Below are 13,432 nucleotides of genomic sequence, written 5' to 3'. Positions count from 1 at the left end.
CTGTGACAGGCCAGAGAAACGCTCCGATTCACAGTGCACTGCTGATGCACTTAAGAGTGCGCGTTCAGTAGTGTGTGAACTCGAGTTTCCCTACTTTATTTTTCCTTGCAATATTATATAGCGCGAACTCGACAACATGGCATGAGCACAATTTACATTACAGAAGAACACATTCATTTGTGGTAGGCACGGGGAGACAAAGCGATTTGCCTGAAATCACAGGATGTTGAGCTGATGCCGAGATTCGAACGTAGCTCCCCAGCTCTAAAGTTCGCAATTCTAGAACTTGTGGCGGGAGGTGTGTCTAAAAGTGTATGTCGGTGCTGGCCATCAATGAGAGAGACCTGTGCATTTTTCAAATGGGTGGTGAAAATATATGAGTATGTTGCTGGAGATGTGGGCCGCCGTGCCACCAATGTACTTACCGGGGGAGGGTAAACACCCATTATTCCGCAACTTTCTTTCCGCATAGCATCACTCCGCATATTTTCATTACGAAAGTACCATGACTCCGCAATGCCATTATAATGCATGGCATTACATTTTATATGCTTTTACCACGCATACATTTACAGCGAAATTCGTTGTAAATGCATGAATGGTAAAAGCATGTTTTTTTTAAATGTTTGGATAAGGTAAGTATGGGTATAGGGGTATATGTTTTGGGGTACTGAGGTATATGTTTTGGGGTGTTTGGGTATTTTAAGGGTTCAGATATAGTTTTGGGTTATGGGGTACAGGGGTAGTTTAAGGGTTTAGGGATAGGTATGGGTTTTGGGGTACAGGGGTATTTTTAGGGTTCAGGGCTAGGTTTGGGTTTTGGGGTATGGGGTATTTTTAGGGTTCAGGGGTAGGTTTGGGTTTTGAGGTACAGGGATATTTTAAGGGTTCAGGGCTAGGTTTGGGTTTTGGGGTACAGGGGTATTTTTAGGGTTCAGGGCTAGGTTTGGGTTTTGGGGTACAGGGGTATTTTAGGGTTCAGGGGTAGGTTTGGGTTTTGTGGTACAGGGTTATTTTTAGGGTTCAGGGCTAGGTTTGGGTTTTGGGGTTAGAGGGGTATTTTTAGGGTTCTGGGGTAGATTTGGGTTTTGGGGTACAGGGGTATTTTAAGGGTTCAGGGCTGGGTTTGGGGTACAGGGGTATTTTAGGGTTCAGGGGTGGTTTTGGGGTACAGTGGTATTTTTAGGGTTCAGGGCTAGGTTTGGGTTTTGGGGTACGGGGGTATTTTTAGGGTTCAGGGATAGGTTTGGGTTTTGGGGTACAGGGTATATTTATAGGGTTAAGATGGGTTAGTGTTTAAGGGTGTTGGGGTATATTAAGGAGTAAGGGTGGGTTATGATTATGGGGTGCAGGGGTATTTAAAGGGAGCAAGGTTGGATTAGCACACAATATGAGACATGGCATGAAGGGCGGAACGTACCACACCCCCCCAGCGTTTGTCACGCCCCCAGCACACGCCCACAGCACAATGCAGACACGCCCTCAAGGGACTACTTTGCTGGCACGGTTCTTTTACCTTTTAAATGTATATGGTGGGTGTCTGCATAGCCTATGTCCTTCTGCTGCAACTGCCCTTTCCAACGCTGTATTGGGTGTTGTGATTGGTGCTGTGGTTCCTGAGATTACCCGCCTCAAAGGTTTGAGCTCTCTCTTTATTATATTAGTATAGATATAGACTACAAAAAGAAATGGGTATTTCATTCTGTGTACCTCAGTATGTTAAACCCGCAATGCTCATCATCACTGTAATAGTTCACATTTTTTATTTAGCAAATGGAAAAACAATGTAGGGCCTTTTGAGGATATCCAATTTACAATAAGCTATCATTGTAAATAAACGGTGCATGTGCAAAGAGCATCACATCAAAGGAGGAATCACTATCCCAGGTACCTGCTTTACTCTCAATAGGTCTTCATTGTCAGTAATTTAACCCTAATTTTCAATAGTGTCTGTAATTATAATTTACTCCAAAACTGTACTTTAATATGCTGGATTAAAAAGACAAATCACCAAATAGCTTCTCTGTTTAAAATTCACCTGATGCTCACTCTAAACTTTGTGTTATAGGGTAAAAAAGTCTACATTTCTAAAGGGCTTCCAGTGATACTCCATTAAGACCTGTATACTTTCTTGGGCGCAGGGCTCCTAATAAATGGGGGATCCCCTCATTTAACCTTCTGAAAACAACATCAGAAAGAGATAAAAGAAAAAAGGTATCTCCATGTGGCTCTTACTTGTTTTAATGCATAGAAACCTTCAGATCAGAAACATCATCTACACTGTGCCACAAAAAAGTTATCTTTGCTTTTAATTTTAATTCTGTATAATGGCCCTTCAAGATATTAATATTAACATTTGAATGTACGTGAATTGCAAGGTACAACAAACGTATGGGTTATATCTCAAACATTTTTTAAAGGTCACATATTTTTCAATATGCATAAATATCAATGAGTAAGAATAAGTGAGTTTCGGATGAGACTGAACATAACTGGTGACTCAGCTCCTAATCAAGATTGGCCTCACAGGGGGAGGGGCAGAGGTATGGGTTGGACCACGTACACGTTGTCTTAGAAGAGCAACTGGTTGTAATGTTTGTAACGAAAGAAATACAAAATATTCTTTCTTTTTTTTTAAAACATGGTAAGAATAAAATAAAATGTATGCAGTAAGTAAACCATATTTTGAATCTACATGTACACTTACGTTGCTAGCGTCATTGAAGACTGACAGCTCCAAACGACCTTCATAGTCTTGTTCAAGAACAGATTTCAAACATTCATCTAACCAAGAGGCGGCATTGAAGACTGGCAGAATAACAGACTGGAAAAAAACAGAGAAATCATTAGAGGTCACATAATATAATTTTCAATTTGAACAGCAATCAGCATTACAATGTGCCTTTTAGCATATGCTACTCTAATGCACAGATGTTGGCAAGGACAAAAGCACTTGCAATGCAATAGGTCTCGCAATTGTCAGAGTTAGAGCTATTGGCACTGTAAATGACACTGTCTTTTATCTATGTGTTTTGATTTGGAGTGTAGTGAATATATATATGAATGGAGACACACCTGCAGCACTGCCATTGGGACCAGAGAACCAGTTGCAGCACTGTCTAGAGGACTTAGAATGATGAATTACCAATGAGACTAGAGAAGCAGCTAGAAGCACTGTGTAGATGATTTATAATGAGGAATTACAGATGGGACCAGAGAAGCAGTTAGTAGCACTGTGTGGAAGACTTAGAATGAGGAATGACTTACAGAACCAAAGATGCAGCTGCAGCACTGCCTAGAGGATTTAGAATGAGGAGTTACCACTGGGATCAGAGAAACAGCTGCAGCAATGTCTTGAAGACTCATAATGAGGAATTACAGTTGATACCAGAAAGGCAGGTAGCATCACTGTGTACAGCACTTAGAATCAAGAACTATCAACAGGGCCAGAGTAGCAGCAAGCAGCACTGTCTAGAGGACTTTGAATGAGGAATTACCACTGGGACCAGAGAAGCAGCTAGCGGATATGCATAGAGGATTTAGATTCCTGGCGTAAATGGAAATTCACCACAGAATGATCACGCCTGTGTGGCCTCAAGCAAAAGGTATGGCAGAGCGTTTTTTGGTCACAAGAAAGAAAGCAGTGCAAGACCGGCTCCCTCTGCTCATGGCATCCCTAGGCATTCTGGACACAGTCACCAAGACACCTTGGTCCGAGTCCACACCTGGGCTTTACTCGCCGTTTAGGCACAAGGCCTGTGAATGTAAGTTGCTTTCAGACAAAAAATGAGCAATACAGCTGCCTTCACGGTACACAAACATACTCTGAACACATGCATTCTTAGAGTCGTAGGCGTGGAGTTCCCACGGTGAACCAGATGTGTTATACTGCAGATCTAACAGTAAGAGGGTGAGATGGTGGAGGTTCAGTCATGCAGTAGACATACTATTCTGACGGTGCATCAGCGCTATGCCAAAGTGTATAAGTAGAGGTGCTACACTGCAGGAACACTACTGGAAGGTACTAGGGTTTTAGAAACATAGAGACATTATACTGCAAAGGTGCTAGATCGAGATGGAAGATGTTTTGTAAACTAGAAGCACTACATTGAAGGTCCAGCTGTCCTACAATGGGACATAGAAGTAAAATGTGCTACAGAGAAGCACTACATCCGAGGATCTTTAGTAACTACAAAGAGCACAGGACTTTGGGCATAGATGCTGCACTGAAAATAAAGCACAGGAGACTGAAGCGTCACAACAAGTAGCACAGATTTTATATGGAAAGCAAGCACATGATATTGCAGGTGCACTAAAGAGATGTGTGAGTTTTTATTAAGTCACATAGGCGCTAGACAGAGCAGCGCTACAACCAGGGCACGCACACTCACCAATGCTGAGCCCCACTATGATGCGTCCCCCCAGCAGCACGTCCTTGCTGCTGGTGACTCTAATGACCATAGTGCAAGCAGTGAAAAGGAAGCTGACCAGCAGGATGCAAGACCGATAGCCCCGTTGAAATACCCTCCCCGCCAGTGCCGCCAGAGTCGGCCCTCCCACGGGTGCCCAACACCTGCATCTCCTCCTAGCTCTACAAACTATCTCAAAAGTGCTCTTGCCCCTCTCCCCGTCTGTGTACACTGCAATTAGCTCCCTGGGAGGAAGAGGTGCATGGTATGTAGCTCTAACTGCTAAAGAAGCAGCTTTCAGGGTGGATATTGTTCCGATTCAACATGCAAGACTGGCGACCAAATGTAAGGTGTGCGTGCATTCTCATGCTCTGAGCCTGTAAAATATTTCATTTGTAAAAGCACAGCCTCCATAAAGTATATGTGCTGTGGAAGCTGTATAATTAATGGGTCTCTACTGTTTAAAATAAGAACCTGCAAAATAAAGGATATCTTGGAATTGCCGAGCTGTGACAAATAGAGTCTACAAAGGACAACTCCACTGGCCCTTTAACGAATGTCACTAGATATACTCAACGTACCAATGAATACTTTTTTTTTTTTTTTTTTTTATAATTGAAATTAACAACAAACAACATAAACATAGTTCACAAGGCAAAATTACAGTAATGGTGATCCTGAGTCCATGGGGGAGAAGCTCCGAACAGTACAGTAAGTGCAGTATGGTTAAAAGCAGTAGCGAGGAGGGGGAGGCAGCGAGGAAACGATGCAATATATACAGTCGATACAAAACACTGGGAATGCCAATTAGGGGGACAAGGGAACATCAGGGGTAAAATCAAGTGGGGGAGTACATATATTTCTACGATAAGCATTCCACTGTGACCAAATTCTGTTCCACTTTCTAGGCCTGCCCCGAGACAAATACACAGTCTTTTCCCTAAACATGCACCAGTCCATGTTCTCCTTCCACGCCAATACAGTGGGCGGCCTGTGGGAGCCCCATAGCTGTGCAATATCTCTCTGAGCAATCATGTTGCCGAGGGTCGCCCAGCAGATCTGAGCAGCATTATATTCATTTGGTTCCCACACATTCAAGAGGCAGCGCCGGGCCTCGGCTAGAAGCGGAACCTCCGTGACCCTCTCCATAATCGCATGCACTCGGGACCAGAAATCAGCCACCTCGGGACATTCCCATAAAATGTGAAGGAAGGTGCCAATCACGCCGCAGCCACGCTTACACAGCCCATCCAAAGAATAACCCATTCGAACCAGACTCGGACCAGTGACATACACACGATGAAGGATGTTAAGTTGGACGAACCGAAGGCGGGCAGGTATGGCAACCTCTTTAGGCGAGGACAATGCAGATTGCCAGTCCTCGTCTTCCAATTCCAATCCGTCGGCAATCCATAAAGCCCTGAGGCGCACAAGCAGGTCAATTCTAGTATTGATCAGTTTTTTATAGATCAATGAAATTGTACTATCAAGTACATAGCCGTCCAGGATACGGTCCTCGAGAGGCGAGGATTCGGGAATAGCAGTCCCCACAGCTAAGACTGACAGCAGGCATGACGTACCTGAGCGTATCTAAAGAATTCCCTGTCTCCAAGCTCGTATTCCGTCTTGAGTACCTCAAAGGTCTTCACATGTCCTTTAGACCAGAGGTCACCCACCTTGCTTAGACCAATCATATCCCATTTATCAAAGCCTTTCGTCTGCCACAGATTGCCCAAACCTTTGGAAGCAAACAATGGAGTCGCGCGCGTCAACCTATCACACCATCCCAAGGCCACATTCGCATCGTGCCACACTCTTACAGCGATTTTTGTGGACCCGGTCAATGTCCTATGGAGCCCCTTAGAATATAGCGCTCTATTGAAATTCCCACCGGGCAAGAGATGTTTGTCCATTTCAAAGGCCGGGGTAGGACCGGGAGCGTAAGTTGCGTGGTTGACCGCACTTAATTGAGAAGCCCAATAGTAGCGCTTGATATCTGGGAGGGCAATGCCTCCATCGTACCACGGAAGCGTAAGCTTAGACAGAGCAATTCGCGCACGCCCGTCCCAGATCAGCCGCCTCTGCAGGTGCTCCACTTCACGAAAATAACCGGATGGAATGGGGTAAAAAAAAATTTGGAGTGCATATAAAAATCTGGGGAGCGACCTCATTTTGAAAAGAGCCGCGCGACCCAGTGGCGACAAAGGCAACTGACGCCATCGTGCAACGTCAAGCTTGAGTCGGTGAAGAGGAGGTAGCAAATTGCGTTCATAGCGAACTGCGGGATCCAGAGAAACATAAATCCCCAAGTATTTAAAGCCAGTGTCAGCCACTTGAATTGGGAATCTACGAAGCAGTGGAGGAAGATCTCCGGACAAAACATAGACGCATGATTTAGTCCAATTAATAATAAGACCCGAGTTCTTTCCGAAGGAGGTCAGAACATCAAAGAGCACATTAAGGGATTTCTGAGGGGATGTAAGGTATAGGAGGATGTCATCCGCGTATAGCGAGATTCGGTCCTCAAAGTCGGGAGTCCACCGAATGCCTTTCATTGAAGGCTCCCAACGGAGCCACTCCGCCAATGGCTCCAAAGCAAGGGCAAAAAGCAACGGGGACAGCGGGCAACCCTGCCGAGTGCCTCGCCCAAGTGTAAAGATACCGGAGACCTTCCCGTTAACAACCACCTGGGCGAGGGGCTTTTCATAAAGAAGCTTCACCCAGGCGATAAATGTCGGACCAAACCCAAATTTGGAAAGGGCCGCCCACAGATAAGGCCATTCTATAGTGTCAAAAGCCATAGTGGCGTCCAAAGAGGCCAAAATGGCCGGCTCAGTAAGAGTCTCAGCTCTCGCGAGAACTCCGTGAAGTCTCCGAAGATTAAGGGCGGTATTCCGGTGTGGAATGAAGCCGGATTGATCCGGATGGATCAAGTCGCTAATCACCGTAATCAACCGATTAGCTAGCAATTTGGCCAGTATTTTGGGTTCGGCATTGAGTAATGAAATGGGCCTATACGAGGCACAGCGATCGCGCTGCTTACCCTCCTTGTGAATTACAACGATGGTAGCTAGACGCTGATCAACGGGGAGGGAACCGGAATCGAAAGCCTCAAGAAACATACTCCTTAAGTAGGGCGCCATTTTGTCGGGTCGCAGCTTATATAGTTCAATGGGCAAACCATTGGGACCCATTGCCTTGCCAGAACGAAGGGAACGTATGGCAACAGCGACTTCATCTATCGTAAAAGGCGCATCCAGTAGGTCTCTATCATCATCAGAAAGGCGAGGCAGTGCAATGTCTCGCAACAATAATTGGGAATCCTCCTCGTCCCTATCACTGACCGAGGCGTACACAGTTCGGAAATGGTCAACAAAGCACTCAACAATACCAGCTGGGTCAGTGATACACTCACCATCCGGCCTTTCAATCACAGGGACGACACGATTCACTCTCTCTTTCTTGTCCAGCCACGCAATCAGTTTACCAGCCTTGTCACCCAAATCATACATCCTGCCCTGTTGCTCTCTATTCATCGCTTTTGCCGTGTCAGTCACAAGGGCTCTATAATCAGCTTGTTTCAGACTGAGGGAATGCAATTTAGAACGAGTAACATCACCTTCAAGATCACACTCAAGCACAGTTATGTCGGTTTCGAGGCGTACAAGTTCCTCACATTTAGCCTTTTTGGAAGCAGCAATCAACGACAAAGAATGTCCACGGATGACCGTCTTGAAGGCCTCCCACAGTGAAATAGAAGAAGAAACAGACCCCTCATTTTCATCGAAGTAATGGTCAATAGATTTCAGCAGTTCAGAGCGGGTGTTAGAATTGCGGAGGTACCAGGGATTTATGGGAGCCACTTTACCCTCGCCACCCACTCCAGCCTCAACACAAAGCCACAGGGGGAGTGATCAGAAATGCCCCTGGGAAGATGACGAATCTCTCTGACAGAGGATGATTGCGCTGCTGGCATTAAGAAATAATCTAACCTGGAGAGACTACCATGGGCCCCCGAGTGAAAGGTATATTGTAGCTGCGTAGGGTGCATCAACCTCCAGCTATCTAGAAGGCCAAAGGTTTCCAGCAGGTCAGCCAGCCACAGTTGAGACCTAGCTAAGTCCCTAGGAGGGTAGCGATCCAAAGTGCCAGAGACCACAGAGTTAAAGTCCCCACCCAGGATCAGAAGACCCTCAGGAAGCCCCAGTACGAGCCGCCCAAGGTCAGCAAAGGTCGACGCCTGCAGGCCCGGAGGGACGTACATTGTGAGTATGGAAAGTGTCTTACCCTCCCATCTACCAGTGAGCGCAGCATAGCGCCCCCTGTCGTCGAGTATTACCTCATCAATTTCAAGGGGGAGAGAGGAGCGGATGAGAATACCCACCCCCCTGGAGCCGGAAGTGAATCCAGAGTGAACGACCAGTCGGTAGCCAAGTCTATTCATAGCCTGACATGCGTTACTAATTAAATGCGTTTCTTGCAAAAGAACAATATCGGGGGAATGACGTCTAAGGAACGGCAGCACAACCCCTCGTTTTATCCTGTCTCCCAAACCATTGACATTCCAGGACAGCAGTCTCAACTCACTACCCCCCATCGCCGGGAAGGAAACAGAGCACACCCCTCATAGGACCCAATGATCGACACGGACAAGAAAACTGCCGCTGAACCAGTGGAGTAAAGTCGGGATAGAAGTTCACAGTGGTGTTTTCAAATTTCACAGGGCCGCTCTCCCGAGAAGCTCGAAGGATAGTGTCCCTATCCCGAAAGTGGAAGAGTTTGGCAATAATGGGTCTCGGGGGGGCACCCGGCTTCAGCTTCCCGCCAGGAGATCGATGGGCCCGTTCAACGGCAAAGAATTTACTGAGTCCGGCGGGGGCGAGGTGATTCAGGACCAGATCTTCCACCAAGAGGTCAGTGGCAGCATCCTCGGGAGTTTCCGGAACACCTATGATGCGTACATTATTGCGCCGGGCCCTATTTTCAGAATCCTCAAGCCGACGGGCCATCAAGTCCTGTGAAGAACGCAAGTTGCCGATCTCAGTCTGTGCGTCCGTGACATCAGTAGTCAGGCTGGAGGTCTTCAAATCCAACGTCTTGACCCTCTCATTGGTCTTCACCAGGTCCGCTCTAATCAGCGTGACATCGACAGCCACCGTATCAATCTTGGAGGCGAGGGTCTCGTACTGTTGTCCCATGGAGGCCTTCATACTGGTGATGGCGCTCATGACGTCCTGAAGCGATACCTCCGTAGGCGCAGTAGGATCCACCATGGGGTCTTCAGGAGTACGGCCAGTGCCACTGGGGGATCCTTTAGGATGCGTGTAGCGATCCATCACATTGGTTTGAGTTTGTCCCCCTCGGAGAGGCGTTTTTGTCTTGCGCTTCTCGGTGTCCGGTCTGGTGGCCATATTGGAAATAGTGCCCCGGAGGGGCCCTGGAGACCTGGTGAAAATGGCCGATCTCAATGAGGCCAAAAGTATACGAAAGTGGGCCAAATTAACGAAAATGCCAACAGGGCTGGAGGCCAAAAGCTCACGGAAGAAGGCACCCAGCAGTAGAGCGAAACCAAGCCGGATCGGGGGTAGATCTGAGAGAATGCCAGTCAATCAGAACCCGGAGTAGGAAAGTGAAACTGAAAGTTGAAGTGAGGCCGCCTGGGGGAAGACCCCTCTGGCCGTTGTTGTTCAATTACTCCTCGGCCTGAAGATCAGTAGAGCCCCCGTCCCCGTCCCGGGGCAGGCCGTAAAAGTTCGAGTCGATGTAAAAGCGGCTCCCGACGTCCGTTTTCAATTTTGGAAAGAATATTAAGGTCAGCCAAAGGTCGCCTTCAAAAGCCCATCTTCAGAATCAGGATATAGTCAGGATATTTGCGAAGGGCGGCGCGGGTCTCGGAAGCTCTGTGCTCACGCGACCATCTTGGATGCCCGCGAAGCTCCTCCGCACCAATGAATACTTAAGAGTTCAGTGCTAAGATGTTTAAGTGTTTTTTGTGACAAACACATTGTTACATTATTCAACGTGACTCCCATGCCCCTAATTCTCTACAGAATTCACTACGGATTAATATTACCCGATAACCAATACCATGAAAACTGAAAAAAATCTGCTTTCATTTATAGCGGGTAAAAAAGTTCCTAACTTAAAAGCGTGAGCACAGAGGCGTGCGCGAGAAACCGTTTTTTTTTTAATCTGCTTTCATTGATTTTTCAATTAATAACACAGACATGTACAGTATAGCGCTTTGGATGTCTCCAGCATTGGGGGTAAACCGCACACATGAGACACAATGGGAGGGAGAAAGAGGCAAAGAAGACAGGAACATATTGCGGTTGATTACAAGTGGGGATTACATTTTAGGTCCTCTGAATACACCTGCCTAACCAATTCAATGGGCGTCCACTGTGCAACAGCCTATAAAAAGGGATGGCAGAGTACAACAATCAGGGACAAAGAAAACATTATATAGGGTTAGCATATTGAACTGGAGCACCATTATTGATCACCCATCTCGCGCTCCTGTCCTAACTATGCTTGCACTGTAGGTGTTAATGATTCAACAATTATTCAGGGATATGCCTAGTCACCATGAAGTATATGCCAAACGTGAAATCAAACAACTTAGTCTGATTATGTTGTTTTGGGCTGTGGATGAAATTCCGAAATCAACAAACAAATCCTGCATTAAGGAGCAAACAACGTTGGAGTATCTGAGTGCCCTGAACTGTGCTTGCAATAAGCGGGAAGAGATGAACAACAAAATCTCGCAGAGGTAATTGTGCGAAGATGTAAATAATTCTTTACCATGGAGCACTTCAACATTTTCATATCTTCTTGTTAAAAAAACATCAGATATAACTGCCATAGCCTTTTCAGCCCTGCCTGTAATACTCAAAAAGGATCATTATTATATAATATTCATCCCAATGACCACAGCTTCCTTATTGTGCAAACATACATTTATTTATTTATTTAGAGCTTTTTCTGCACCAGAACGCGCTTAAATCACTGAATTGAAAAGAATAAAAAAGGTCACTGAAAGAAAATAGAAACATGAGTGGCAGAAAATGAAAACAGGAGCGGCAGGCAATTAAAACAGGAGTGGCAGTCAGTCGGATGCATAAGTTGAACCCAAGCACTGGTCCTTTTAGATCTGTCTGCCGCGTTCGACACGGTGGACCATACCGTCTTGGTGGACCGTGTCGGACGGGCAGGCTTTCAGGGCACTGCCCTGAAATGGATCACTTCCTTTTTGGAGGATCGTACGCAGGCAGTTCATTTATCCACCTTCACTGCCCCCAGGCTGAATACCACCTGCGGAGTCCCACAGGGATCCTCCCTGTCCCCACATCTATTCAACCTGTACCTCCTCCCCTTAATTAAAGCTCTAAAACAGAGGCAAGTATCCACATTTAACTATGCGGATGATCTGCAGCTGTCTTTTACTATTGATAACTCCACTAAGTCCATCACCGATTTCCAGGAAACTATGGTATTCATCCGTCACTGGATGGACCATAACCAGTTGAAACTAAACCCCGGGAAAACGGAGGTGTTATTGATAGGAGATAGCTGCATTCACTGGGGCCCCCACTATTGGCCCACAGAACTTGGTCCTCTGCCCAAACCGGCCTCTGCTGTAAAAAGTTTAGGGGTTAACATCGATCGCGATCTTTCGCTAAACACCCAAGTGGGTTCAGTGGTATCGAAGTGTTTCTTCCAGTTACGTAACATTCAGAAGATCCACCATCTGCTCACCCAGGCAGCACTGATCCAGGTTGTGATAGGACTTGTCCTGTCTCAACTGGACTATGCTAATTCCATCTACCTGGGTCTTCCCCTGTATCAGATAAAGAGGCTCCAGCTGGTACAGAACCAGGCCGCGAGATTGATCTACCAACTACCCAAATGGCAATCGGCCAAACCCCTACTAAAACAACTACATTGGCTCCCATTGCTTCAACGGTCAACCTTCAAAACTGCCTGCTTAACATTTAAGTCCCTGAACTGCTACAGTCCCATTTTCATCGACGATCTGATAATTAGGCACATCCCCATTCGTGATCTCCGTTCCAAACATTAAAACCTGTTAGTGAGCGCCAGGTTTAAGAAAAAGCGATATGGTGGCCGTCGCTTTGGATTCCTGGCGCCACAACTTTGGAACACGTTGCCATTTGAGATCCGTTCCTGCTCTGAGCTACTTCAGTTCAGAAGACAACTTAAGACTTGGCTGTTTACACAGGCACATGAATGAACTAAAGTGAATTAGTCTCCGTCCACACCCTACTCTGATCAGCGCCATGAAACCTTGGTCTACGTGCGCTTTACAAATGGGTTAAATAGAAATAAATAGAAATAGATCAAGCATTCTTCGGTGGCTCAATTTAAGGCCACCAATGTTGTTCTCGTCTCACAGCCAGTGTATCATTCCATTCTCAACCCATCTGAATAAAGCTAGCCCCACTTACACATTCGCCTCCCCAGAGCACGGATATCAGCAGGGCGTAACAGAATGATCCCATGCCCTCTCGTGAACACTGGGAGCTCACTCTTAGCAAGATCTGTAGTCACTGAGCTACTGCTGCTTGGCTCGCACTTTACCAGATGCGCCTGTAGATTTTATCAACTTGATTTACATTGACAGTCTGCGGGCCCCCTCCATGTGCTCCCCTCAGGCGATGAGATCGAAATTAAATGCTTAGAACATTCAGTTGGTGCTAGTGCATTTGGGGCTTTACTGAGAGACTACAAGCGTGCTCGGATGGTGACAAAAAAGACAAACAAACACAGTCAGCTGCTTGTCTCCGACTGCCCAGGCGAGACTGGCACATCATATTTATTTATGACAATACATCAAGGGGAAACTACGACTTTCCTAAGCAAAGCACGTGGCCCTACTGTCAGGGTTGCCGACTTTGGAAGTGTGGAACCAGGTTTGTGTTCCGGAGTCGGCTCAACATCCTGTGATCTTGGGCATATAATATAATCTCCTCATGCTTAAAAAATGCATGTGACCTTGTGTA

At 46.4% G+C, this 13,432-nt stretch overlaps 1 protein-coding gene across 1 annotated transcript in view; it reads right to left on the bottom strand.

Moving 5' to 3' along the window:
* Window positions 1-13,432, bottom strand: part of QTGAL (queuosine-tRNA galactosyltransferase) — a 2,423,197-nt gene that overhangs the window by 2,378,720 nt on the left and 31,045 nt on the right. The window contains exon 2 of the mRNA XM_078654698.1: window positions 2,708-2,824. Coding sequence (XP_078510824.1) covers window positions 2,708-2,824 — 117 coding nt within the window. The remainder of the gene's footprint in view (window positions 1-2,707; window positions 2,825-13,432) is intronic.

This window comes from Lissotriton helveticus, chromosome 7, assembly GCF_964261635.1.
Source record: "Lissotriton helveticus chromosome 7, aLisHel1.1, whole genome shotgun sequence".
In the NCBI taxonomy this organism is placed as follows: Eukaryota; Metazoa; Chordata; class Amphibia; order Caudata; family Salamandridae; genus Lissotriton; species Lissotriton helveticus.
Note: the sequence above shows the minus strand (reverse complement) of the source record. Positions and strands in the feature narration are given on the sequence as shown.